Source organism: Phyllosticta citriasiana (genome assembly GCF_038021145.1).
Source record: "Phyllosticta citriasiana strain CBS 120426 chromosome Unknown IWZ02scaffold_27, whole genome shotgun sequence".
NCBI lineage: Eukaryota > Fungi > Ascomycota > Dothideomycetes > Botryosphaeriales > Phyllostictaceae > Phyllosticta > Phyllosticta citriasiana.
The window spans coordinates 113,888-137,189 of NW_027117304.1; the positions used below are offsets into that span (position 1 = coordinate 113,888).

The window sequence follows — 23,302 nt, forward strand, 5'->3', positions numbered from 1 at the left end:
CCTTGGACACCCACCCCCACGCCATCGCCTTTCCTAGGAATATTCTCACAGTAGAAGACCGCATTTCGTCCTGCTTGCTCTAGTCATTGCGTAGACTTCACGCGTTGTTTTTATGCGGCCTTCTGACGTTTTCATTCGCTTTGTGTTGGTTTTCTTCTTGCATGCTTTTGCGTTGGATTCAGTCGGGGCGTTTGGGTCTCTTGGGAGGGGGCGAAGCGGGAGTGACCGGTTCCAAGGAGATGATGCTGTCCGGACGCAATCGTGGTGATGGATGAAGGCTCCCTAGACGTTGCCGCAGTGCCAGGAGGTGTCGTTTCTTTGGGCACTCGCTGTGGTGAGAGCGGTTAGCGTGTGGCTGGAGGTACGCGCCTTGTGCCCTGTGCTTCAGGCAAGACTGGACGTTGCTGATGTTGGAGGGAAAGATGCTATTCTATCCAGTCGTGAGAGCGCGATGTTGTCTTTCGCCTCGACAGCTCAGGGGGGCCGGTAGGTTGGAGCATCTCGAAGGATTGACTCTAACATCTTCAGGTCACCAGATGACTTGACGATTCGACAACCCAGAAACAATACAGGAGCCGAGCAGCAGCAGCGGCGGCGGCGGCGGCGGCGGCGGCAGCGCCAGCGGAAAAGAAAGAAAGAAAGATCAAAAAAGTGACCACATTCGAACTGCGGTCAGGACCAGGCGCCACGAAACGGCGCCCAACCCTCCCATTGATCACAGGGTCCGCACTTTCCCAGAGGGTGATTGCGTTTGGACTGTGTCTTATTGTCGGGACCGAGAGTCGAACTCGGGGTTTATTTGCGCCAGGTAACTGGATGCGGTGAGCCGCTTCCGAGGCGTTAGGATGAGGTGTGCGGTTGTTGTAACCGCAGGCCCACCTTAACCACGCCAGCCTGGTCTACAGAGGTTTCGCTCACGGATGTGACTCGCCCGGCTCTCCTCTTGTTGCCGTTTAGTGTCGCGTTTAAGGGTTATATAAGTTGGGTTATGGGCTGCGCCCGCGGTGTGGTGTGGTCGTGGGCGGAAGTTGTGGAATTCTTGGAGTTTCCTCGTTCGTGGACGTTGAATTTTTGGCTTTGACTGCGGAATGCCCCTACTTGCTCTTGTCACACACAAGTAATTACAGTGGGTGGCTCTGAATCTGCTCAATTGCGCCGGTGTTTGCTCGCCATGCGCCTGTCGTGGTGTTGAGCTTGCTCGCGCCAGGACACCACATCGAACATGCCTCCGGCGGGCTTGCAACCTGCCAACACCCAAACAGGGCCATGTGGTGAGCTCTGGTCGGCCACTTTGGCCACCAAGCTGCCAAAATTGCGCTTCTTGCTGAAGCCTGTTTGTACAGTCGAGCTCACGACGCAAGTCACGTGTGGTGTTGAGCTTGCGCTGGGCCGAGACGCCTGATCTGAACACCGCCCTACTTCCTCCCGTCAAGGACCGCGCAGCCATTTGGCAGGTGGTTCCATTACATATCTTCTAGAGGCTTTTTTTGATGTCCGGCTTTCCCCTGCCACTTGCGCATTTTGTCAGATCCACAATGCGCCTCATGGTGTTGAGGTTGCCCGGCGGAACGAAGCTCCGACCTACAACTGAGCGCCGACTGCTTTCTACCTCACCACACCGTTTATTTTCCCCGAATTGACGGAAATCTACGCGCAAGTTCACATTCGAAATCCCTTTCTTGAGCGCTTGCCGTTGGAGTTGCACCACACACGAACATGCGACCTTCGAAGCACTGGAAACTCCGAGACGTGGTGACAACAACACCTCAAAATTCAGAGCACCTGGCTCTGCAATTCGGGCTTGTAAGTGTTCTTGAATTTTCTGGCATGTCAGCCCTCCTGGTCTGCTCATTTACTCGTCGATACAGTTTCTAGTATACTGCACATCACATGGTCATCAGCCTGGACCATCCACTCCGCTCTTCCAAAACTCGCACCATATTTGTGCACGCAACGACAAACATCCTTTGGAGACGTCAGGAACCTTGACCCCCATCGTCACAGAGACTGGCAAAATTCGTTCACCAACAACAAAGGCCACATAATGAAGAAGCTACTGCTGTCCAATGATTTCAATAGCTCTTGCCATCGTCGCTCGATCGTCTGGGAAAGTCAACTTCTCCATCGCCTCGCAGCAGGGCAGAAAGCAAGGCCGAAACAAAGCCTCTCCAGCCGAAGCAGGCCCAGACTCGTCAACAACGGCAATGAACCACCAAACCAGTTTGAGTCCGGCCTCACCAAGACCCCTCAGAGTCAGTTCGAACGGCTCGGTCAGGTCGTCCAGCTGGCGCGCCTCGTCTGGCAAAGCGGCATCTTCTTCGGTGGCGGGTGGCGCACGCGTTGACATGCGGACGGGCAGCAGACGGCACGCATACCCCGTCTCTTCTTTGGCCTCGCGCAGTGCCGCGTCCTGGCGTGTCTCGCCGCAGTTGCGTCGGCCTTTGGGGAGGACCCAGAGATCGCTTTGGTGCAGTAGAATGCACACTTTGTCCATCGATCTGTTGAATAGGATGACACCAGCGCTCTCGACGAATTGCTCTGCTGTTAGGCTGTGGCGGAAGTGATGCGGAACGTCTAAATGCTTTAGATGCCGTGGCGCTTGTGCTGTGGTACAAATAGTACGGGATCGCTCACCTTGGGATCCCACCATCGCAGGAAAAATGCGAGCGCTCGAATGTCGATATGAATTAGCGATTCAAAGACAAAAGTCGATCGCTGGTGCCAAAGGTGTTGAGTATGGAGGTAAGATCTTCTGTCTTACGCGCGCGGTTCTGCTTGAGACAGGGGTGCAAGAGGCGCGGCGAGTGGGGGCCATGGGGCTTTGGTGTCCGTCTGTGGACCGCTCCACCTTTGATACTGACCAACTACAGCGTGCACTTCGCTTTTGGTGTTCTCATACTATGTATGATTGACTTTCATCGCCTTGCAATTTACAGCTGGCATAATACTACAAGTTCTCGTTCTTTTCTTCCCAATCTCTTTCCCTCCTCTCTTTCCAGTCTGTTACCGAAGGACGGCCCTGCGACTGCGCCTTGCAGTCTTCTAGACGACTATGGTTCCCAAAGCGCAATCGATTGCTCATGGCAAGGCTGGGAACAACAACTGGGACGATGCGAAAAAGCTGTTGAGCGAAGACGAGCAGAAGGTTTTCGGCTTCGCTCAGACCGAGAAGAAAAATTGGAAAGACCTGCTCCAAGATGTGCTCCAAGCCACCGACCAGAGAAAGATCGAACTTTTCGAAAGGGAGAAGAAGGCCTCGTTTTCATTTCGGGGCAAGCAAATCGTTCTTCGGGATGTGCTGAGCAAGTTGGCGGTCTGGACAAACCGGTTCAAGGTATGTACATACGCAAGGCATTGTGGTCAAAAGGCATGAATCCTCTAACTGGACCCAGGACGTTGGTGATGCTGTCGTTCAGTATGATCCGGGCCACGCAGCCCTGCCGTGGGCGATAGTCCGGTTGCTGTTGGAAATACCGGTCAAAGAAGAGGAGACGTATGGAGCTGCCATGGAGGGAGTCGAGAGAGCGGCTGAAATTATCTCTCGCTGCGCCATCCTGGAGGAATTGTACCTCACAGAGTGAGTATCCCCGTCTCGTTTGTTGGTAAATGTCCCCATGGTCCCATGAGAAATGTCAACTCCTGGCAAGAAGACTGTGTTGAAAGAGCAGTATTTTGTCACCAAGGCTGCACTCAAAGAGCTACTTTTCTACTTGACACTTGCTGTGCCCCTGTTGATAATCTTTCAGGGACTCGGAAATTTCAAAACGCCTTCGTAAATCAATAGTCGAATTGTACGCCGCAGTGCTTTCGTTTCTGTCAAAAGCTGTCAACTACTTCAACTCCAGTGCGAGAGAGAAAATTCTGAAGAGCTTTTTTACGACCAAAGGCGCTGAAACATGGTTTGCCACCATGAATGCAAAGCAAGAAGAAGTCGAGAAAAACCGCGTTTTGGCCGACGCGCAACGCGCAAAAGACACGTCAGAGTTGATGCACACAACGAATGCTCTGCAGGAAAAATCCGCTTTTGAAAGTAAGCAGAGAGAGGAGAAGCTCAAGGGCATGCTGGAAGACTTTGGGGCCGAAATGTCCAAAGTCAATGTCCAACTCGCCGATCTACGCAATCACCTAGAAGCAGACCAGCAAAGGAAAATTCTCGAATCCATATCCAAGATATTACACAGATCGCAGCACGCAGATCTATCGAAGGGCCGTCTCGCCAGCTCTGGACAATGGCTTCTCGAAAAGTCTGAGTTCCGCGGCTGGCAAGAAGGTTCCTCTTCGTCTATTCTCTGGCTCCGTGGCATTCCAGGATCCGGTAAAACCAAGCTCACCTCTCTCGTGGTTGATAGCATGCAAGACCAGAATTTGGCATTCTTTTACTGCGTCAGGAATCCTGCCGAGCCTGAACGCGCCATGGCACAGCCTATTCTTGCATCTTTGGTCGAACAGCTGGCATGTGCCGATAAGAAAACTGTGTTTGACACCATCCGATTGCGATACCTGGAGGCCATCGACGGCTCCGAGCGCTATGAAGACGTTACTTGGGATATTGAAGAAAGCACTCGGGCTCTTATTGACTTGGCCAGTTTTCATGAGTCAACGGTGCTAGTTCTGGACGCGCTTGACGAAATGGAGCAGTATGAGGTCAGCGATCTCCTCGAGGCTCTCATTGAGATCATGCGAGAGTCTAGAGGAGTGGTCAAAATTTTCTTCTCGAGCAGAGACAGCGGCGAAATCAACGACCAGCTAGAGGATTACCCGAGTCTGCGAATTGATGCCCAAGACAACTCAAAGGATATTGAAGATTTCGTGTAGGTCCCCAAACATGTGTCTGGCCACAAAATTGACCTGCTAACCTTGTATATAGCCACGAAAAGCTTCACTTAGTGAGAGGCCTCAAGGGAACAAGACGTGCTGCTCTCCGAGAAGAAGCAACAAGGACTCTCATCAATGGCTCCCAGGGAATGTTCCGATGGGTCGAGCTCCAAATCCAAATGTTGCGAGGACTTGTCGATCCACGAGACATCAAAGCCAAACTGGGTCATCTGCCAAAATCCTTGGAGCAGTCTTACCATGAGATTTTCGGCCAAATCAAGCAGCTGGGCGAAAATGCGGAGAAACTTGCGACCACAACTTTTCAATGGCTGCTATGCGCTCAGGCCAAAGTCAGGCTGGACACGTTTGCGGCCCTCGCCTCGACGGACCTGGACGACTCGGATGAACCATACACCGAAGACGGAATACTTCGAGTGTGCCTGAACCTTGTCGTTGAGGATAAGGATGGCACCTTCCGATTCGCGCACTTGTCGGTCCGCGAGTTTCTTGAAAGTTCAGTGTCGAAGGGCGAAACCAAGGAATTTCTCGCTCCCCAAGCAAATGCTCACGTTGCATCGTTATGCTTGGCTCATCTTTCCCGCGTCCTGGGGAAATTGGACGAGCAATCAGGATATCAATTGCACAAAAACGTCAGGTCGTGGAGGAAGGGACTCGATTCGACCACCTACGCACTCTTCAAGTCTATCGATCATGTTGCATCCAGCGGCGACCAGAGATCATCGGAGCCTCTCAAATCTCGAGTCATGAACTTCATCTCCGACGAGGACATGAACGTACCACAACTCTTTTTCAATTATCTGTACCTCATAGTCATGGCCGCGAGTTTCGAACGCGTAGGCATTCAAATGCCTTTTGGGGACGTCACGTTTGCAATTGCGGCTGCAAACCACCGGATATGGTTCCGTGATGCTTGCGGTCTGAATGGCCGTGAAGAACTCAAGTCTCGGAAGATCAACAACGAATATCAAAGCCACCTTTTGGAACTCGCTATCAGGACAAGAAAATTCTCAATGATGGAGAATATGCTCTACACTGGTATTCTCTTGGATTGCCTTTCTCACGGTCCAGGTGATGCTGCTCCGGCGCAGGAATCTCGCGCACCCGTCTTGTGCACACCTTGCACGAATGTGCAGACCCTGATGCCAACGCTGTGCTCTGTCAATGACGGGCAGACGTTGACAGTCATACTACGGAATCGGATACTTCAGTTCTCCCATATTCTGCAGACAGCTCTAGATCTGAGCCTCGTCCAGAGCAAGGTGCAAAACATGCACGTGTTCGAGGACTCGTGCTCAAAGCTCCAGACCGGGGTCGAAGAGATCATGAAATTACTTGACGCATCGTTGGACGTAAAGATCTCTGAGCTAAAGGCGCACGTGCAACGCCTGGTCAAAGGTGCCTTGGACTTGGCTCGTCGACTGATAGGACCAGACTTCAAAATCAGCAGGATGAATGTACTGCGGAGAAGAAACGCCTTGTTTGTGTGCAGCGAGGACCGAAGGTCTGGCACTCAGATCGCCAAGGCAGTGATAGCTCATGGCGCCGATGTCAACATGACGGACAGAGACAAATACACGCCGCTCGTCATGGGCATATTATCCTCGCACACGTCATTCGTGCAGACCCTCGTGGACAACGGCGCCGACGTCAACGTCACGGATCCGTCGAACGCCAACACACCGCTCCTCGAAGCTGTACTCAAGCCAAATGTCGACATTGTGCGGGCGCTGCTGGACAAAGGCGCTGGAGTCAATGTTCGCAACCAAGCCTCAAATACCCCACTGCACGTTGCCGCGACACGCTTGGACTTCACAATGGTGCAGGTGCTTTTGGAAAACGGTGCACACGTCAACCTTCGCAACAAAAAGCAACGCACGCCACTCCAACTGGCTGTTGATCTGAGCCCCTACATGGCTGCAAAGAGGGAGCATCCCAAGATTGTCCGTCTGCTCCTGGAACATGGAGCCGACGTCTCGGTCAGGGACTGGCTTTTGATGACACCGCTACATGTAGCTGCAGCCCGCAGCGATGTCGCAGTCATCGAAATCCTCCTGGCCCACGGGGCGGATGTTGATGCCAGAGATGCGCAAGGCCTGACTGCTAGAGGGTTGGCCAAAAAGTGCGGAAGGAAACGCGTCTTGGAATGCCTCCCAGAATCTGACGGCTTGCCATGGGATCAAGAAGCTCAACGTCTTTACGACATTTGCGATGCTTCGTCGATGCCTGATCTTGAGGAGGACAGGAAAATGGGCTTCAAAAATTTCGAAGAGGAAGTAGCCGAGTTCTGGAATGATTCAGATTAGTTCATGTTTTCTGCTGAGTGCTAAGGAGCTGGATTGCCTTCGTCAAATACAGCCAATTTGAGTGCTTCTTATACCCCTGACATCAGGATCGGAAGGCTCCCGTCCCCACGAAGCAGGTTCTGGTGATCTCACCACCAAGCCTTGAAATCGCTCCTACAAAAAATCCATCAATTAAACCGCCCAGAAACACGCGGAGCTATGCCTCAAAGTTGGCATGAAGTGGAAAGACTGACACGAAGAGAAGCGAAGAGGCGAGCAATGGCGTGCTTTGAACAGTGGGGGGCATTGCCCAATCCGGTCCCCTGTTCGGCATGCCGACCACCAACCGAGACGGCGATTCGAGCTCGACAACGGGCCAAGGACAAGACCCATAACTGCTCTGCACCGGCTCCCCAAGCGTTTCCGGCGGGCGGTTCGTAGCGACTGCCCTCTCTCGCAACAACTCCACCAAACAACACCCACCCCCCCTCGCCTCGGCGTCGAGCGCATCGGCCATCTCGACTTTGAGACGGATTCCATTACGCCTCTGACTTTCAAGTCAGGGACGCACGTAGCGAGCCTGTACCAGGTGGTTGAAGCGGGCGCCGAGCACATCGCGGCGCCGCCGTCGCCTCGTTCGGTTGCGGGCAGCAGAAGCGAAAGCAGCGGTGGTGGCGTCGCTTTTCCTGCCGCAGGCATCAAGATGCTGCCTCCGTTGACTGGCCGAGATGTACTGGCAGTGGGCAAAAACTATGCCGAGCACGCCGTCGAATTCGACAGCTCCAGATATGACAGTTCGGACAAGGTCGACCAGCCGACGCATCCCGTCATCTTCACCAGGCGCGCGACGTCGATCGTTGCGCATGGAGTAGACATCTTTGCACATCCCGACTTTACGCAGTCGTTGGACTATGAAGGCGAGATTGATCTCATCGTCGGGAAGACTGGATTCAGGGTCAGCGAAGAAGAGGCTTGGGATCACGTCTGGGGCTTTACCATCATCAACGATGTGACTGCGCGCGAGAGGCAGAGAGATCATAAGCAGTTATTTATCGGCAAGTCAGCAGATACGACTGCTCCGATGGTATTTCTCCCCAACCACAAGAAGTGAAGAGCTGAGTCTGATTGAAGATGGAAGGGGCCCAGTGGCCGTGTCCAAGGCTGATCTCCCTGAGGTCCTTCGCGTCCAAACTAAAATAAATGGGGAACTGAGACGAGATGCAACGACGCAAGACCTCATCTTCTCAATCCCGTTTTTGATCAAAACGATTTCCGAGGGCATGACCATCCAGCCAGGAAACGTGATCGCCACTGGGACCCCAGCTGGTGTTGGAATCGGCAAAACACCACCAGAATTCCTCAAGCCTGGAGATTAAATAGCCGTCTCAACCACAGGGCTGGGCACGCTCAGAAACAAGGTCATTGATTCGCCCGCAGAAAAGGTTGTTTCCTCTTTTGCTTCAGTCAATCAGACAGTAGGCCTGACCGTTGCGACCTTGAGAGACCCCCCGGCAATGACTAATGGAAAACCACTTGGGTGCATTTTGGCCAGAAAGATGCCGAAGCAGTCGTTTTTCTCCATGATCTCGGCGGATCCTCCGAATGCTGGATGCCTTTGATCTCTGCGGCATCGATGGAGAAATCCCATTCGCTCATAGTTTTCGACTTTGGAGGGCACGGGCTCTCTCTAACACCCCCTGCCAGTTTTTTCAGTGTCGAGTTTTCAGCAAGGATCTCGAGGAACTTTTCACATGCGCGAGAATCTCTCCCGGTGCTACAATTGTCGCTCGCGGGTTTGCAAGCTTGGTTGCCCTATCATTCGTCAGCTCGAACCCTGGATTGGTCAAGAAACTCGTCTTCATTAGCCCGCCACCTTTGACTCTCATAGAAGCAGCCGGAGCGCATGCTAAGGCAAGATCAATATTGGCTCGTACGTCGGGCATGCTGGATGTGACAAGATAAGTAGCTTGGTAGAAGACTTCTGATAATACCAAGGTTACCAACCCCCTCGCTCTTGCTGCACTGAATTTGGAAATTCGTGGGCTGGATGTCGAAGGCTATGCAAAGGCATGCTGTGTCTTTAAGAATGCGAGTGAGACGTTGGAGTTTCGCAGTGCAGATGTCGATACCGCTGTTATCGTTGGGGAGGCGCTTGCGTCGGCTGCACTTGCGCTGCATACAGACTTTATTCCGCACATTTGTCATGTCCAACTTCCAAATGTTGGATGCTGGGCATTTTTCGAAAATCCAGCAGGGCTTGCACGTGCCGTCAAGAAGCTCCTGTAGCTTTCCTGGCCCTTGCCTCAGGTTTCTCTTCGGTGAGGATGTTTTGCCTAGAGCTGGAGTGGCAATAGACTTTCTCTATGCGTCAGCAAAGATGATGGCTAGGGTTGACGTGGCGTGCTTCCAAAACTAAGCACATGTACCGTCCTTTGTACAAACGCGTCAGCTCCCTTGGTCATCACCAGGTCGCTACCAGCGCAGCATGCTTCTACGTTCGTAGCAGCATGGCCTCTTTTCTTATTTTGTCGGATATTGCGATGCCTGGACAACGTCCCAGATCGATCTGAGGTTTGGTGAACAGGAAGCCTAACAAGAAGCAATGCGACTCATCTGTGCTAATCCACGGACTTCTCCGTTCGAACCAGACTTGAAGGGCGCCTCTCAGGAAAGATTCGGTAAGGAATCTGTAGATATCTTGGTGAAAAGCTCCAACCCTCGGCCCGAACTGACATTCGGACAGCTCTCAAGGTCAACTGATCTTCGTATTGCGGCAGGCTCGGTCGAAGGATGGATGGTTTCAGCAATAAAATCAGGAACATGCAGGTCTTAGGAGTCGATTGGCCGGCGATAAGTTTTCCAGCTAGAATGCCGAGAAACCAGGCGAGCAAGACAAGTGTTTGGGTTGCGCAATTCTGTTGCATGCATTTGATCTGCAATGCCGCAGAACACCGCCACCCAAATCTCCCAGAGATCCCGACTCGTGAGCCTCGAGGATCTCCCCCTGCATGCTTTGAGATCAAGGCTTGGTGCTAGAGCTTGTGATACACGCAACATAAGAGAAATGAAAATGAAAATGAAAAGAGGGGACTAGCAGATTCGCATGCTCCGATCAGACATGGGCTTGTAGTGTTCAGGTCTCCTGTCGCTGCGTGCTAGGAGGCATCCAGGTTCCCTCTAAGGGTCAAGTTAGGGAGCTTTCGACTCCGGACACCCCCAAGAGTGCAGTTTTGTGTGCCACGACTTTTGACAACGAGCTTCGGATGCTGTGAGACGTCGCCAACGTGACAGGCGGCGCTTCCCGAGGTGAGTACCCAGCCACTTTGATAGGCTCGGCCGAGAGACCACTTCAAAAACCCTTTTGATGGATATCAAAGACACAGCACGAGAAAGGAAACGGCGAGAAGAAGAGGAAAAGAGACATGGTTGATAATGACATGTCGAGAAGGCTGGTACTACCAGACATTGCAGGTGGCTGGGGTCATGAGAGGCGGGCTGAAAAGCGCAGTCGCACGAGGCGTGGAAGTGGTTTTTCTTAAGCACACGGTGCACGTGGATCCAAGCCCATTCGGCGACCCAACCACGGAGTACAAGAGCGATTGAGATTAATGATGTGCTGACGAGGTGGCGTATGCGTTCGTATACGTCTCGAGTAGAGAAGTGAAAGCGTTGAGGAGCTTCGTTTATGCGCAAGTCTCTCGTACTGGATGTAGTTAGCACGAGATATTTTTCCTTGCGGGAGCATGGCCTGAGCGATGACGGAGGGTGCCCAAAGCCAGACAAGACACGCGGACCGACATCAAGGCCACATGCGTATGCACCGGAAAACAAATTCTGCATTCCAAAGGCATGGGGAGAGACGCAGCAAGCGCTTGTACGACAGCATTGCATGGCGAGTGCAGGTTTTCGGGAGCGGGCCAATGGTGGACGCCAGGCCGGACGAGGCGTACGCAGATGAGCAGCAACAGGAAACTGAAGTGCAGAGAGGCCGTAGACATCAATCAATAGCGGTGGAGAAACGGTGATGAAAATGGAGAAAGGCTTGAAGCAAGAGGTAGGTGGTAGCATTAAGGCTGCTGAATAAGCCCCCAAGCGCCTTGGCGCGTGGGCTCGGCGGCTCGGCCTTTCTTACACCTCATCCCGACAACAGCGACAGGCATACGAATCGGCCCCGGTTGTCTCCTCTGCATTCGCTTGCATCTTCCCAGATTTTGACAGCAGCGCCTCGTCTGGCGTTCTGGCCGCGCTAGACTACCCCTCTTGCATGTGGGTCCACCCGTCGACTCGCCTTCGCTGATCCCCTGGCCCAGATGGCCAGCGTGCATTTCCATCTCCTGCTTCTGCGCCGCTCAATTGGCCCCATGTTGTAGTCAGCCGATAACCTTCACGTTTGACCATGAGTTGACCAAGTCAGCGCGAGCCCCTCTGCTCAATCCAGCTCTCGGCAAGATCGCCCTCAGCCCAAGTCATGAAAGCCCGCAACCGAAAGACAGGCCCTTCTTTCAGCTGGTGATTCTATGGGTCTGGCTGCAGGAGTGCGGCGAGTCGAAGGATCCAGCGCTTCATCGGTACTACCCTCAGGTAGGCAGGCATTGGCACGAGGTTACCACAGCCAAGTGGCACGACCCATGATGCACGCACTCGACACATGCCTTGAGGAATGCTCCCGCCTGTACGTGGTGTGCGTCTCATCAGCCTAAGCCCTTTGAGCTCATGCTTATGTCATGAGTTGGATCCTCTCACGAGTGTGCGCCTTCTGCTGATATTCTGGCATGTCCACAATTGGATCATGGTGGTGAGGTGATGAAGTTGTGGCTGCCCGTCAAAAGCAGAGATGGAAGCCTGATGACTGTGCCGTTCTCACTGTGCACCCACTCCTTCTCCTGTGGGGTTCGATGGGTTTCTCCACAGTGTGCATAGCCTTGCATGGGTTGTTCGCTAGGCCTCACGGTTGAACTCATCCGTTTGCTAATCTATACTGGATGAAAATCCCCAGATAACCGTCGGTCTTTGGTAAAAGACGCTGCCAACTGACTTTGCAAAAGAATCCGCCCCGGGCCTAATAGACGAGTGGCTGATAACTAAGAAATCGAACGAACAATGTAAACTAACAAGCGGGAAGGATCAAATAAGTATATTTCCCGGCATTGACGGATTCGCTGCATTACAACGGACTACACAAGAGTTGCGCCGCTGGATTTGGCCCCGAGTGCCATTCGGAGACAGCCAAACACCGTTTGAGTCGATCAGCGACAAGGGCTTGGTTTTGATTAATACTGGGCCTTGAACTGCGGCCGCCGTGCCGGACTCGTCCCGCGTAGCCATGCTGTCTCAATTCGGCCTGTGTCCCGGTGGTGCAGCTCGTTCCGACCAGCAAGCACGGTCTCAACAACTGCATACACCGCTCGACTATTTCTAGATTCGGCCAAGGATATGACATGGCTTTAACGCGACCAACCAGGATAGGCACAGCTCTTGCAGGAAGCGTGGCGCGGACCGCAGCAATCTTTCATGTCATCACTGTCGCGGAGGAAAAAGCCGTTCCGGATGTTGGCCAAGCTGTCATGATCACATCTATGCGCAGGTTGAGGAAAAAATATTTCTGGAGTCCCGGGCGAGCTTTTAGGGCTCCATGCCGGGCGAAGTTTCCGGGTGATTTAAATACGGCTGTGAGTCCTTTTGAGCCCATTATGCGGATCCTTTTGGCACCACACCGCTCCTAGTCGAAATCTTCCCCTGGTCGACTGTGGACTTGTCTTCTCTACTTTTCTCCTATTCGACATTTGAACCAGGCCCGGTGTCTCAAGGCCGGCAGGAGCCTTCGCCATGAAGATTTCAAGCTGGTTTTTCTTGATCGGCCTTGCCTTGGGCAAGGCCACGGTCTCTTTCAATGGCCAATGCGGAGGACCTGATGGCTTAACATGCATGTCGAGTATCTACGGAAACTGCTGCTCGAAGGATGGCAAGTGTGGCGCATCGTTCCGCGAATGTGGACGTGGTTGCCAATCAGACTTTGGCATTTGTGCCTCGGACAAGTTCTTGAACGCAACATCCCCTGACGGCACATGTGGAGGGTCTTCAATGGGCTTCCAATGTAGGGGGTCAGTGTTTGGAAACTGCTGTAGCCAGTATGGCTACTGTGGAAATTCGAGCTCGTACTGCGATGACGGCTGCAATCCAAAATACGGTACATGCAGCCCAAACAAGCGGAGCCCAGCCAAACTGGAACAAAGAGCGAACTCTACATTGGACCTCTCGATCTCACTTGGACTTTCCATCGGACATGGCGCCACCACCACAGCTACTTCTTCCGCCACTGCTTCCGCTTCCGCTTCTCCATCCGCCTCATGCACCCCATGCGAGGGCCAACCCGGCAGCGATCCTGATTCTTACTGCGGATACGACATTAACACCGACTATTATGAATTTGTCCCCAAGACATGCCGGACAGTCGACTACACTCTGGTCGTCACCAACACTACCATCTCCCCTGATGGAGTACCTCGCATTGGTCTCTTGGTGAATGGCACCATGCCAGGACCAACGATTGAGGCAAACTGGGGAGATACTGTCAGAGTGAAGGTCATCAACCAGATGGAGAACAACGGCACCAGTAAGTCTCGTGCTCGTCGGAAGCTTTTCAAGGCTAAATTTCGCCAGGTCTCCACTTCCATGGCATTCGCCAAAATGGAACGAATCAGAATGATGGAGTCCCGTCGCTTACTCAGTGCCCCGTTGCTCCTGGAGAAAGCTACACGTACATTTGGGTTGCGGAGTCTTACGGAACTAGCTGGTAAGTTGCTGAGTGATGGCAAGCCCCGTGACAAACTATACCGCCATCGGGTGAGCTGTCGAATGCTCCCCGTCTCCCGCCTCACCAACTCATATCCCCTGAGCTCAACTAATACGTTTGCAGGTACCACTCTCACTTCTCGGTTCAGGCTTGGGAAGGTGTCTTGGGCGCCATTGTTATTCATGGACCCTCCAGTGCTGGTTACGATGTGGACGCCGGCCCAATTGTCCTGCAGGACTGGAGCCACTTGACCATCAATCAGCAGTACGACCTTGCAGAAGACTCGACTGCGGGTGCCAATGGTGGAGCCCGTGTTCTCGACAATGGTCTGATCAACGGCAAGAACACCTGGGGACCTGACGGCTCAAGCAACCAGACTGGGGAGCGCTTCCAACTGGATGTTGTTCAGGGCACCTCTTACAGACTAAGGGTCATCAATGTTGCGATTCAGTCGACTTTCAAGTTTTACATTGACGGTAAGCGGGTATCACCAGGAAACTGATGCATTCGGCTGACAGTCCGAAGGACACAAGTTCACAGTCATTTCAACTGATTTTACACCCATCCAGCCATATGAGACTGATATCTTGAACATCAACTCTGGTGAGCACTTTGACGCCAGCAGAATTGGAGTCTCGGAACTGACTTCTCCTAGGCCAGAGATATGATTTGATTGTTACGGCAGACCAAGATGTCGGAAGCTACTGGATGCGATCAGATAATCAAAACGCCTGCGCAGGTATTAGGCAATCCACGGACATCAAGGGCATTTTCCAATATTCGGGGGCTTCGGGAACCCCCACTTCCACGGCGTACAACTACACTTCCGAATGTCGCGACGAGGATCCGGCGCTGCACACGCCCATCGTCGCACGCGACGCCTCAGGTGCCGATTTCACGTATGATGCTGACATCAACATTTCCAACAACACGAACGGTACCAATGTTTACCGGTGGCTTGTCTCCGGCACGACCTTTATCGCGCGTTGGGGCGACCCCACTGTCAATGGCATTGTGGCCGGTGGTGAACCCACCGACTACTCTGGCAACCTGATGTTTGATGCTCCGACTTATGGACAATGGGTCTATGTCGTCGTTCAATCTGGAATCGCGCTCCCTCATCCCATCCATTTGCATGGTGAGTCTTTCGTCGCCCGCCCACGATTCCCTCCTGACTTGCCGTAGGACATGACTTCCTTGTACTCGCACAAGGCAACGACACGTACAATTCTTCCGTGCCGCTCAATACTGTCAATCCTGCCCGCAGAGACACTGTCCTGATGCCCGGTCTGGGTTATGTCGTCATCGCCTGGCAGGTGGACAACCCCGGCGTCTGGTAAGCTTCCCCTGCAGTCTCTACAATGTCCAAAAGCTGATTTCCGCAGGCTTATTCATTGCCACACCGGGTGGCACCTTGCGATGGGCTTCGCAGCTCAAATCGTGGAGCTCCAGGACCAGATTGCGGATACTTTCGACCGAAACGCCCTGCAGGATACTTGCTCAACTTGGAACGCCTATCAAGAAAGATACGACGTCGAGCAGGATGACTCTGGCGTGTAACGAACGCAACGATGAAACGAAGTACCTATGTCTTATGGATGCGGATTGCTTGTTGATATTTCTACTGATATCCTGATCGTTGCCGTAGCCACGATCTTGTTGCACGATGAAGTTTAATTACATGGCATGTTGGTATTTTCAGCATTTTGCTAGTAAAGCTTGGTGTCAAAGTTGTGGGTAGGGAGTAGACCGAGAATATACGTGTGTTCCGACAGGGATTCAACGAGAAGTGTTTATACCACCTTGGATCTAAAATATCTGAGCGTCCAGTAATGAACATGATTTTGGAACATCCATATTTCAATACACATGGACTGATGGTTGAGTTCCGCCACAATGCATCTCCGTTTCGATGGACTGGTCGACAAACTTGCCTAAAGAGGCATAGAATCAGATTAGCCCCTGTAGATTGCCAAGATCAACATGACTCGCTAAACCTCATCGCGACCTCATCAGTACCACTTTTTGACCCAGGAACAATTCACACCTCTTTTCAACCAAAGTTGGAGGCTGGCCGTCTCCCTCACCTCCCTTGCGTATACTTCTGACCGCCACGGCATGTCGGACAACTAACAAGGCAGCGCTTCCTCCCGATCCTTGACCGCTCCTCTCCCTCTCTCCCACAATGGATAGCTCAACGCACCTACGCACAACCTCCAACGGCTCTACAGAAGCTCAAGCCGGCGCGATACCTTTAATAGACATCTCTCGTACGCCATCGCCGTATCCACGCGCCCGAAGCGCCGCACAGTCCGAAGACGAGGACGAAGACTACGAGCCCGCGGCGTCTCTGGTCCGGCCGCTGGTCGCATCGGATGCTGGAAATGGACGTGAAGGCAGAACATGGCAGAGGATAACGCGCAATGGCGGGCTGGGCAAGTTCTTCTTCGGAACGTGGGTAGGGTGGCAGGTGTACGTGGGTCTGCTTGTATTCTGGGTTGCTGGCACCTCGTTCTACCTGTTGTTGATGAACCGCTTCATACTGTTGAGTAAGTGCCGCCGCACGTTCAAAGAAGACACGGTGCTAACTAGTCCTCGTAGCTGGAGTATACAAGTGCGCTACTCCGAAGACTTGGGCCGAAGAGCGAATCGCTGACCGCTGCGCAGATTTCCCTATCCCTTGACCATGACGTGGATACAACTGGCTCTGGAACACATAATCCTCCTCGGCTTCGCAGCATTCACACGGCTTCTCTCGAAACAATTCCAGATTTTGGGTCTGGGGGCTGTAGTTGCGCCGGCCACTCCGCTCTCGGCCGGCTCGGGATACAGAACGGCCAAGGGCCACGGATTGCTCGCTGGGCTGGCCAGATGGATATCCGGCGGGACTGGCGGTATTGCTGGAGGCGGTCTGTTTGAGTTCCAGTGGGCAACTGCCAAAAAGGTGCTACCATTGGCGGTTGTGTGCTTGGCCAAAGTGGTTTTGAGTAACATCTCGTTCGCGTGAGTATTTCCCCATCTCTTGAGACATGCATGCTGAATACGCCGACAGGTACGCTGCACAAGAGACGTACACGCTTGCCCGCATCGGCGTAGTACCGCTTTCTTTGATCCTTGCCTCGACTTCCTCCCGCTCCTCGCTTTCCGTTAATTCGGTTCCGACGCTCTCGTCCGCTCTGACTGCGGCATTCAGCCTTCTCGTTGCTTGCATGCGCTCCGGAGTCCGTGTTACTTGGGAAAGCATTTTAGCTGGCGTCTTTTCTTCCCTCTTTGTTGCCGTTTACCCGATCATACTCCTGCGAACATATCGGATGCTTGTCAACGACATGGTTCCTCAAGGTGACGTCCTTACCGGATTCCCGTCTGCAGATGGCGGAGACGAGCCTTCGGTAGCACGCGAAGAGACACGCGCGTACTGGCGCACTTTGCACTACACATCGATCTTGATGCTCATCATTTTGTCTCCGATCGTTCTCCTTTCTGGCGAGTTGTCCAATATTCACCACAACTGCTACTTCCTCGACGTACCATTCTTCTGGTTTTTGACTCTCTGTGGTGGCATTGGAGCGTGGGCTGTCTTTACCAGCACTCTACTGCTGACCAAGGCGACTAGCCCCTTGACGGTCAACTTTATCTCCGTACCGAGGGGCGCCTTTGAGCTCATGTGCCTGAATCACTTCAAGCTGCCGGTGCACAGCTGGCTGGGTGTTGGGTTTTGCTGGGTTGCCAGCGGTTGGTTTCTGATTGCAAGGAGGGACGAGGGCAGGACACTGGACAGGATGAGGCTCGAAGGACGGTAACAATCGTGGAGACGCAAAAGGCTCGAGTGCCATGCGCCGATTCTCACGAGTAGATGAATGGTTCATAGAGCAAAATCTCTCAGAGACGACCTTCATCGACAAATCAGATGCAAGAACCGACACGAAAAGACGCAGGCCAGAGTTTGGCTGCCTTACTCGTCAGGCCACGACTTTGCGAAGCTGCCCCACTGTGGGGTTCTTTCACACGTCATACCGTCAACTTTAGCTCGACTGCAACACTGCATCACCTGTTGCTGGCGACGCAAAAGAGATTAAAACAACATTGATCCGGACCAATGGCCTCTCCCAAGCTTCGCATTGGCCTTGTCGGTGCTGGCGAGGTCACTCAGGTGATACACCTCCCGGCCCTTAGTCTCCTTTCCCATCTGTACACCGTGGAGGCCGTCTGCGACATATCAAAAAAGAACGCCGAACACTGCGCAGCCAAATTCCATATTCCCAAGGCGACTACCAACGCTTCAGAGGTGATCAATGACCCGGCCGTCGACGTCGTCTTCGTCCTCACATCAGATGAGTACCACGAGCAGTACGTCATTGCAGCGCTCAGAGTTGGCAAGAAAGTATTCATTGAGAAGCCCATCGCGCTCTCAGTCCAGTCGGCCCAACGTATCGTCGACGCCAACCGCGCAGCAGGTGGCTCCAGCGTCTTCGTAGGCTACATGCGGCGCTACGCGCCATCCTTCCTTCAAGCCTTCAAGCGCGAAGTCGCCAGCATCGACCAGATCCTGTATGCGCGGGTGCGCGACTTTTCCGGACCAAACAAGTCGTTCGTTGACCAGTCGGGCACCTTTCAAGTCAAGAACACGGACGACATGCCATCGGGCGCCGGGGCAGAGCGCGAGCAGCTGCTCGACGCGCTCTTCGCCGAGGCGTTCCCCGGCAAGCCGTCGACGCCGCAGCGCCGCACGCTCTGGCGCTTCCTGGGCAGCCTGGCCTCCCACGACATCTCGCTGATGCGCGAGGTGCTCGGGTTCCCCGAGTCGATCGGAGGCGTGTCGGCCAACGGCCTCTTCTACTCGGCCATCCTCAACTTCCGCAACCGGGCCGGCGCGCAGGCGCCCTTCGCTGTCACGTACGAGAGCGGCATCGACGCCGTGCCCCAGTTCGACGCGCACCTGGCTGTCTACGGGCAGAACAAGCGCGTCTCGATCCACTACGACTCGCCGTACGTCAAGGGCCTGCCCATCAAGGTGTGTGTGGCAGAGGTCAACGAGCACGGCGAGTTCGTCACGCGTGAGCTGTTGAGCTCGTATGAGGATGCGTACACGGCGGAGCTGCAGGAGATGTATGCGTGCTTTGCTGCGGGCCGGCCCATCAAGACGACGCCCGAGGATGCCATTCAGGATTTGAGGCTCTTCGATATGATTATCAAAAAGTATGAGGAGACTGTTGCGGCATGATGGGAAAGCGGGCAGAATGGGAACAGATCAATTTCCTTCTGATTCAGCTTTGTTATCTTCATCTTGGATCAGGGGCACCGGGCTGGACGGGGGAAAAATTCATTGTACGGTGACCAAAATGACGACCAAAATTGCATCAGCAAACCAAGGGAACATTGGTGCTTGTCGAGTATCTAAAAAAAAGCGTACCTAGCGCTGTTCATGTTCCTGTGTCAACCCGGGCAGCCGCCATGCAGCCCAGCCCGTCTCTGATCAACGAAACCCAGCTTTCAAGTGCGGAAGCTCACAGATCTCCATTCGAAAACAATGCACTTGCACAAGCAGAAGGAACATGTAGTAACCAAGGCACACAAACACTGCATCTGACCAAAGAGACAAGAAAGCAGCATCCATTATGCATTCTCCCGAGCAGTAGGAAGCACAGTCGGAAAGCTTTCTAAAAAAGACTCTCCTTTCAATCAACAGAAGCCAGTCAACCAAGCGCACCGAAGAACGAATCTTGAAACAGGATAAGGTATGTCCACCGCTGCCACACACCCACCCTCCCTCCTCAACACCACCCACAGTCACAGCACAAGAAATACAGAATTCGCCTTCATCCATGCCACCAATGCAATCCGCCAAACCTCACCACACCCAATCTATCAATCCTTCTGCCTCCCCCTCCCCCTATCCCTATCCCTATCACCCCACCTCAGCGTAAAAGCAACAGCCACAACCGGCAACACACTAACAATCTCGCCCAATCCCGCAAACTCAGGCGGAATACTGACGCCCCTGCCATCACCCTCACCCTTTCCGTTTCCGCCTGCTCCGCCACCGACTCTCGCCAGCGCCCCCGCCGCCAGCAACACGGCGAACACGTTGTAAATGGTAGCCCAGGCAAAGTTGAAGTGCACACGGCGCACGGCGCGACGCGACAGGCGCAGCACCGAGAGCACGCCGCTCAGGTTGCCGCGCAGCAGGACGATGCTGGCGGTTGAGGCGGCGACGTCGGAGGGTGGCGCTGCTACTGCTGTCGCCACCGCCGCCGATGATGAGGATGATGATGATGTGGAGGGGGATGTGGAAGAGGTAGAGGGGAACGACGCGCCCATGGCGATGCCGACGTCGGCTTGGGTCAGTGCGACGGCGTCGTTGGTCCCGTCGCCGACGAACGCGACGATGGCGGCGGCGCGCTTGTTGGTGCGTTTGAAGATGGTGGCGAGGAAGCGCTGCCAGCGGGTTGGTTTGGCTGCGTAGCTTGCGGTTTGCTTCTCCGTCTGTTCGGAATGGTGTGTCGCGTCCTCGTCCTCGCCGTCGACTGCTCCTGCGTGGTTGTGGTCATGGTCATGGTCGTGGTCGTCGTCGTCGTGTCCATCGTGCTGATGCAGACGCAGATGCGGCGCACCAGCCTCCGCGCCTTCTTGCAGCCGCGCGACATAGGCCTGCTTGCCTGCCGGACTGCATCGTGACAGTGTCTGGTTTTCGGGGATGCCCAGTATTTGCGCCACGCGGCTGACCGCGCGCTCGTCGTCGCCGCTCAGAATGTGGACTGCCACGCCCTGTTTGCGCAGCATGGAGACCACGTGTGGCGCTTCGGGGCGGAGTACGTCGGTGAGGGCGAAGAGGGCGACTAGGATACCGTCGATCGTGACACCAAAGAATGACACGTCGAGGTCCCTGGAGTCATGTGGTGTCGAGGAGTCGGAGGATTTCTCGTTGGACGGCGGTGGCAAGGTGGCTTTGAAAGATTCCACTTGCGCAGAGTCCTCGAGGCCAAGGAAAGACAGATTGCCGGCACGTACGACAAGAGTCTTTTCGTCACTGGTGACTCTGCCCTCGATTCCTCCACCAACGATGACATTGGAGCTGTCATACACGGTGCCCTGGCGAAGCCCCTTGGCCTCGAGGTGCCTGGACAGAGCAAGAGACACGGGGTGTTTGTTGCGCGAAACGAGACCGAGAAGATGCGGTAGCGTGACAGCGCTGCGCTCGAGAAAATAAGCTTCGTCGGTCACCGTCATTTCACCCTTGGTCAATGTTCCTGTCTTGTCAAAGATGGCATGCCTGACGTCTTTGGCAATTTCAATGACGGCCGGTGCGCGGAATATGACTTCGTTCTTGGCCGCGACACCGCTGGCAATGACGATGACCATGGGCACGGCAAGGCCAATGGCGCAGGGGCAAGAGACGATGAGCGTGGCAATTGCATAGGAGATGGCCTTGCTGGCAGCAATGGCGGTCTTTTGCTTGATGACAAACTTGCCGACGCATATCCAGATTAGGAAGACCATGATGGTAAGAGCGACGATGGCCGGTACGAAGAAGCTGGCTACCCTGTCGGCAAGGGCTTGAAGTTTGGGCTTGGAAAGCTCTGCGTTTTCGACCAACGTCCCGATCTCGCTGATGCTGTTTTCCCAATATGTGCGGCTTAGGGTTACGTCGATTTGGCCGTCGAGGTTTATGGTTCCGGCCGTCACTCTGGAGTCAATGCCCTTTGCCACTGGCTTTGATTCTCCAGTCATCATGGACTCGTCCACCTGCGATCCTCCATAAATCACCACGCCGTCGGTAGGGATGCGGGTATGAGGTGGCACGCGAAAAATGTCGCCATGCTGAAGAAGACGAACATCGATTTCCTGGGTCTCGCTGCGATTTTTCTGGAGCAGGAGTGCATGGGGAGTTTGCAGAGATCTAATAGAGACAGATTCGGTGGCCCTTTGCCGTGCCAGCTCGCTGACGAAGCGTCCCAGTCTGATGAGCGTAACCAGCAAGGCGCTTGTTTCGAAGAATGAATTTTTGCTAATGTCGTGTCCAGTGTGAATCAGGCCAAAGGCCACAACCGAGTAGATATATGCCGTCGTTGTGCTAAGTACAATCAAAAGATCCATGTCGGCAATCCTGGTAAAATACAACGTCTTTATTGCGCTTGGGTAAAACTCCCAAGCTGCAACAAGTTGAACAATGGTAGCCAGCACTAGTGATATCGACTCTTTGATGAGTCGTCGTTGGTGTATCGGAGCCCATGCCAGGACGAGAACGGGAACTGTGAGAATGGCAGATGATGAAAAATAAAATAGCTCTTTGTGCAGTTGCTTCCTGCCGACTGCCACGGATGACGGCAAGGGAATCGGAGCAAGGGTAGGATTTGGCAAGCCCAGCTTCTCAAGTAGGTCTCGGTGGTACAATGCATTCGAAGCAAAGGTAACTCGCATCGTCGCTTTGCCGTTTTTGTCCTCTTTTCCCACCTGTTCGACGTCGACAACTCCATTCGGCAGGGTTGTTTTGAGGACGTCGAGAGGCGAGTCCACAATGACATCCAGGACTCGCTCATCGCTGTCGTTTGAAAGTCGTTCCACGCTGTAGGGAGTCATTTGCCTGACTTCTGCCAGCGTGTCTTCGACGGACATCATGGCGAGATCGACGCGGAATTGTGCCTGCATGAGCACCAGGTCCGTCTTGATGTCCTTGACTGCCGGTATCCGTTCCAGTGCTTTCCGAAGCCTATTCTCACAGCCGCTGCAGGTCATGCCACCGACACTAATCTTGACGTCCTCGTAGACTGGTGTTCCCCTTTCGATGTCCATAGATGACCCATCCCCAACGAACAGGGGTTGTGGTCTGACCAGATTGTCGTCGGAGGAGCAGCACGAATTGGCCTCGCATGGTCCTTTGCAGCTGGGCTTGTAGACTTTGTTTCCTTCGCTTGGCCAGCTCTTTCCACCGCAGCAGCTCGAAGGCAAGGAGCTGGCATGACGCTCAGAGACCTTGGGATGTCCCTTTTCATGGCCACATCCACCCATTGCGGATGGAAAAGGCTGAACTTGTCAGAGCGAGCCGAGGATTGATGGTCGCGATTCGTTAAGCGTCGAATTTCGCAGGTCACCACCGAATTTGATCTGCCAGTCTGCGACTTGGGGTGGGGGTTCACTGTTGGGATAATGACCAATAAATGAAGATCCCACGTGGATGCAACTCCTTTGCTCGTGAATCTGATTCGGACAACCAAAGCCTGGGTTCTGCAATGAATAGTGCCGTGGTTCTGAGAGACGTAAAGGGAGAAGAGTTCCATGGTCAGATTTTGAGCATGTGGTGTACAAGACCTTTTTAAGCCGCCGTGTCTCGCCTGGCTGAAATGGTCGTCTTGATGGCTGCCTCTTCTTTCCGCACAAACCAAGAGACAGGAGG

General features: G+C 53.8%; 9 protein-coding genes across 9 annotated transcripts; 6 read left to right on the forward strand and 3 right to left on the reverse strand.

The window, feature by feature from the left end:
* Positions 1-1,953: 1,953 nt before the first annotated feature.
* Positions 1,954-2,834, reverse strand: IWZ02DRAFT_166279 (uncharacterized protein). The gene has a single exon (XM_066762139.1). It carries the CDS (start codon positions 2,648-2,650, stop codon positions 2,054-2,056), a length of 597 nt encoding a protein of 198 aa, XP_066617439.1. The 5' UTR covers positions 2,651-2,834; the 3' UTR covers positions 1,954-2,053.
* Positions 2,835-3,052: 218 nt separating this feature from the next.
* On the forward strand, positions 3,053-5,327 carry IWZ02DRAFT_387461 (uncharacterized protein; the record flags this gene model as incomplete). The annotated part of the gene is made up of 4 exons (XM_066765543.1): positions 3,053-3,334; positions 3,393-3,577; positions 3,747-4,811; positions 4,868-5,327. Coding segments are annotated over 4 exons (1,992 nt in total), but the record flags the coding sequence as incomplete, so codon positions are not given.
* A 957-nt stretch (positions 5,328-6,284) lies between these two features.
* Positions 6,285-7,139, forward strand: IWZ02DRAFT_387402 (ankyrin repeat-containing domain protein; the record flags this gene model as incomplete). Its single annotated transcript, XM_066765537.1, has 1 exon — positions 6,285-7,139. One exon carries the CDS (start codon positions 6,285-6,287, stop codon positions 7,137-7,139), a length of 855 nt encoding a protein of 284 aa, XP_066617441.1.
* Positions 7,140-7,397: 258 nt separating this feature from the next.
* Positions 7,398-9,404, forward strand: IWZ02DRAFT_472615 (uncharacterized protein; the record flags this gene model as incomplete). The annotated part of the gene is made up of 10 exons (XM_066768966.1): positions 7,398-7,436; positions 7,624-7,745; positions 7,785-8,225; positions 8,257-8,444; positions 8,499-8,593; positions 8,671-8,832; positions 8,859-8,911; positions 8,945-9,068; positions 9,093-9,239; positions 9,267-9,404. The coding sequence occupies 10 exons, from the start codon at positions 7,398-7,400 to the stop codon at positions 9,402-9,404; spliced, it is 1,509 nt and encodes a 502-aa protein (XP_066617442.1).
* Positions 9,405-10,231: 827 nt separating this feature from the next.
* Positions 10,232-11,178, reverse strand: IWZ02DRAFT_166286 (uncharacterized protein). The gene has a single exon (XM_066762140.1). The coding sequence runs from the start codon at positions 11,007-11,009 to the stop codon at positions 10,308-10,310; it is 702 nt and encodes a 233-aa protein (XP_066617443.1). The 5' UTR covers positions 11,010-11,178; the 3' UTR covers positions 10,232-10,307.
* A 2,021-nt stretch (positions 11,179-13,199) lies between these two features.
* Positions 13,200-15,471, forward strand: IWZ02DRAFT_387457 (Cupredoxin; the record flags this gene model as incomplete). The annotated part of the gene is made up of 7 exons (XM_066765542.1): positions 13,200-13,731; positions 13,779-13,911; positions 14,035-14,387; positions 14,437-14,514; positions 14,567-15,049; positions 15,097-15,247; positions 15,297-15,471. 7 exons carry the CDS (start codon positions 13,200-13,202, stop codon positions 15,469-15,471), a joined length of 1,905 nt encoding a protein of 634 aa, XP_066617444.1.
* Positions 15,472-15,883: 412 nt separating this feature from the next.
* On the forward strand, positions 15,884-17,957 carry IWZ02DRAFT_166669 (uncharacterized protein). Its single transcript, XM_066762142.1, has 4 exons — positions 15,884-16,460; positions 16,513-16,525; positions 16,579-16,914; positions 16,964-17,957. Exons 1-4 carry the CDS (start codon positions 16,097-16,099, stop codon positions 17,709-17,711), a joined length of 1,461 nt encoding a protein of 486 aa, XP_066617445.1. The 5' UTR covers positions 15,884-16,096; the 3' UTR covers positions 17,712-17,957.
* On the forward strand, positions 17,860-19,454 carry IWZ02DRAFT_166513 (uncharacterized protein). Its single transcript, XM_066762141.1, has one exon. The coding sequence runs from the start codon at positions 18,008-18,010 to the stop codon at positions 19,130-19,132; it is 1,125 nt and encodes a 374-aa protein (XP_066617446.1). The 5' UTR covers positions 17,860-18,007; the 3' UTR covers positions 19,133-19,454.
* Positions 19,455-23,182, reverse strand: IWZ02DRAFT_166685 (E1-E2 ATPase-domain-containing protein). Its single transcript, XM_066762143.1, has one exon. It carries the CDS (start codon positions 22,915-22,917, stop codon positions 19,777-19,779), a length of 3,141 nt encoding a protein of 1,046 aa, XP_066617447.1. The 5' UTR covers positions 22,918-23,182; the 3' UTR covers positions 19,455-19,776.
* Between the last annotated feature and the right edge of the window lie 120 nt (positions 23,183-23,302).

What these genes read in the sequence shown, in the direction of transcription:
- IWZ02DRAFT_166279 (XM_066762139.1), bottom strand. Translation starts at nt 2,650, where the DNA reads ATGGTGGGATCCCAAGGTGAGCGATCCCGTACTATTTGTACCACAGCA.
- IWZ02DRAFT_166286 (XM_066762140.1), bottom strand. Translation starts at nt 11,009, where the DNA reads ATGCAATGCTGTCGTACAAGCGCTTGCTGCGTCTCTCCCCATGCCTTT.
- IWZ02DRAFT_166669 (XM_066762142.1), top strand. Translation starts at nt 16,097, where the DNA reads ATGGATAGCTCAACGCACCTACGCACAACCTCCAACGGCTCTACAGAA. An exon ending in TTGAGTAACATCTCGTTCGC is followed by an intron (nt 16,915 to 16,963) that starts GTGAGTATTTCC and finishes ATACGCCGACAG; the next exon opens with GTACGCTGCACAAGAGACGT.
- IWZ02DRAFT_166513 (XM_066762141.1), top strand. Translation starts at nt 18,008, where the DNA reads ATGGCCTCTCCCAAGCTTCGCATTGGCCTTGTCGGTGCTGGCGAGGTC.
- IWZ02DRAFT_166685 (XM_066762143.1), bottom strand. Translation starts at nt 22,917, where the DNA reads ATGGGTGGATGTGGCCATGAAAAGGGACATCCCAAGGTCTCTGAGCGT.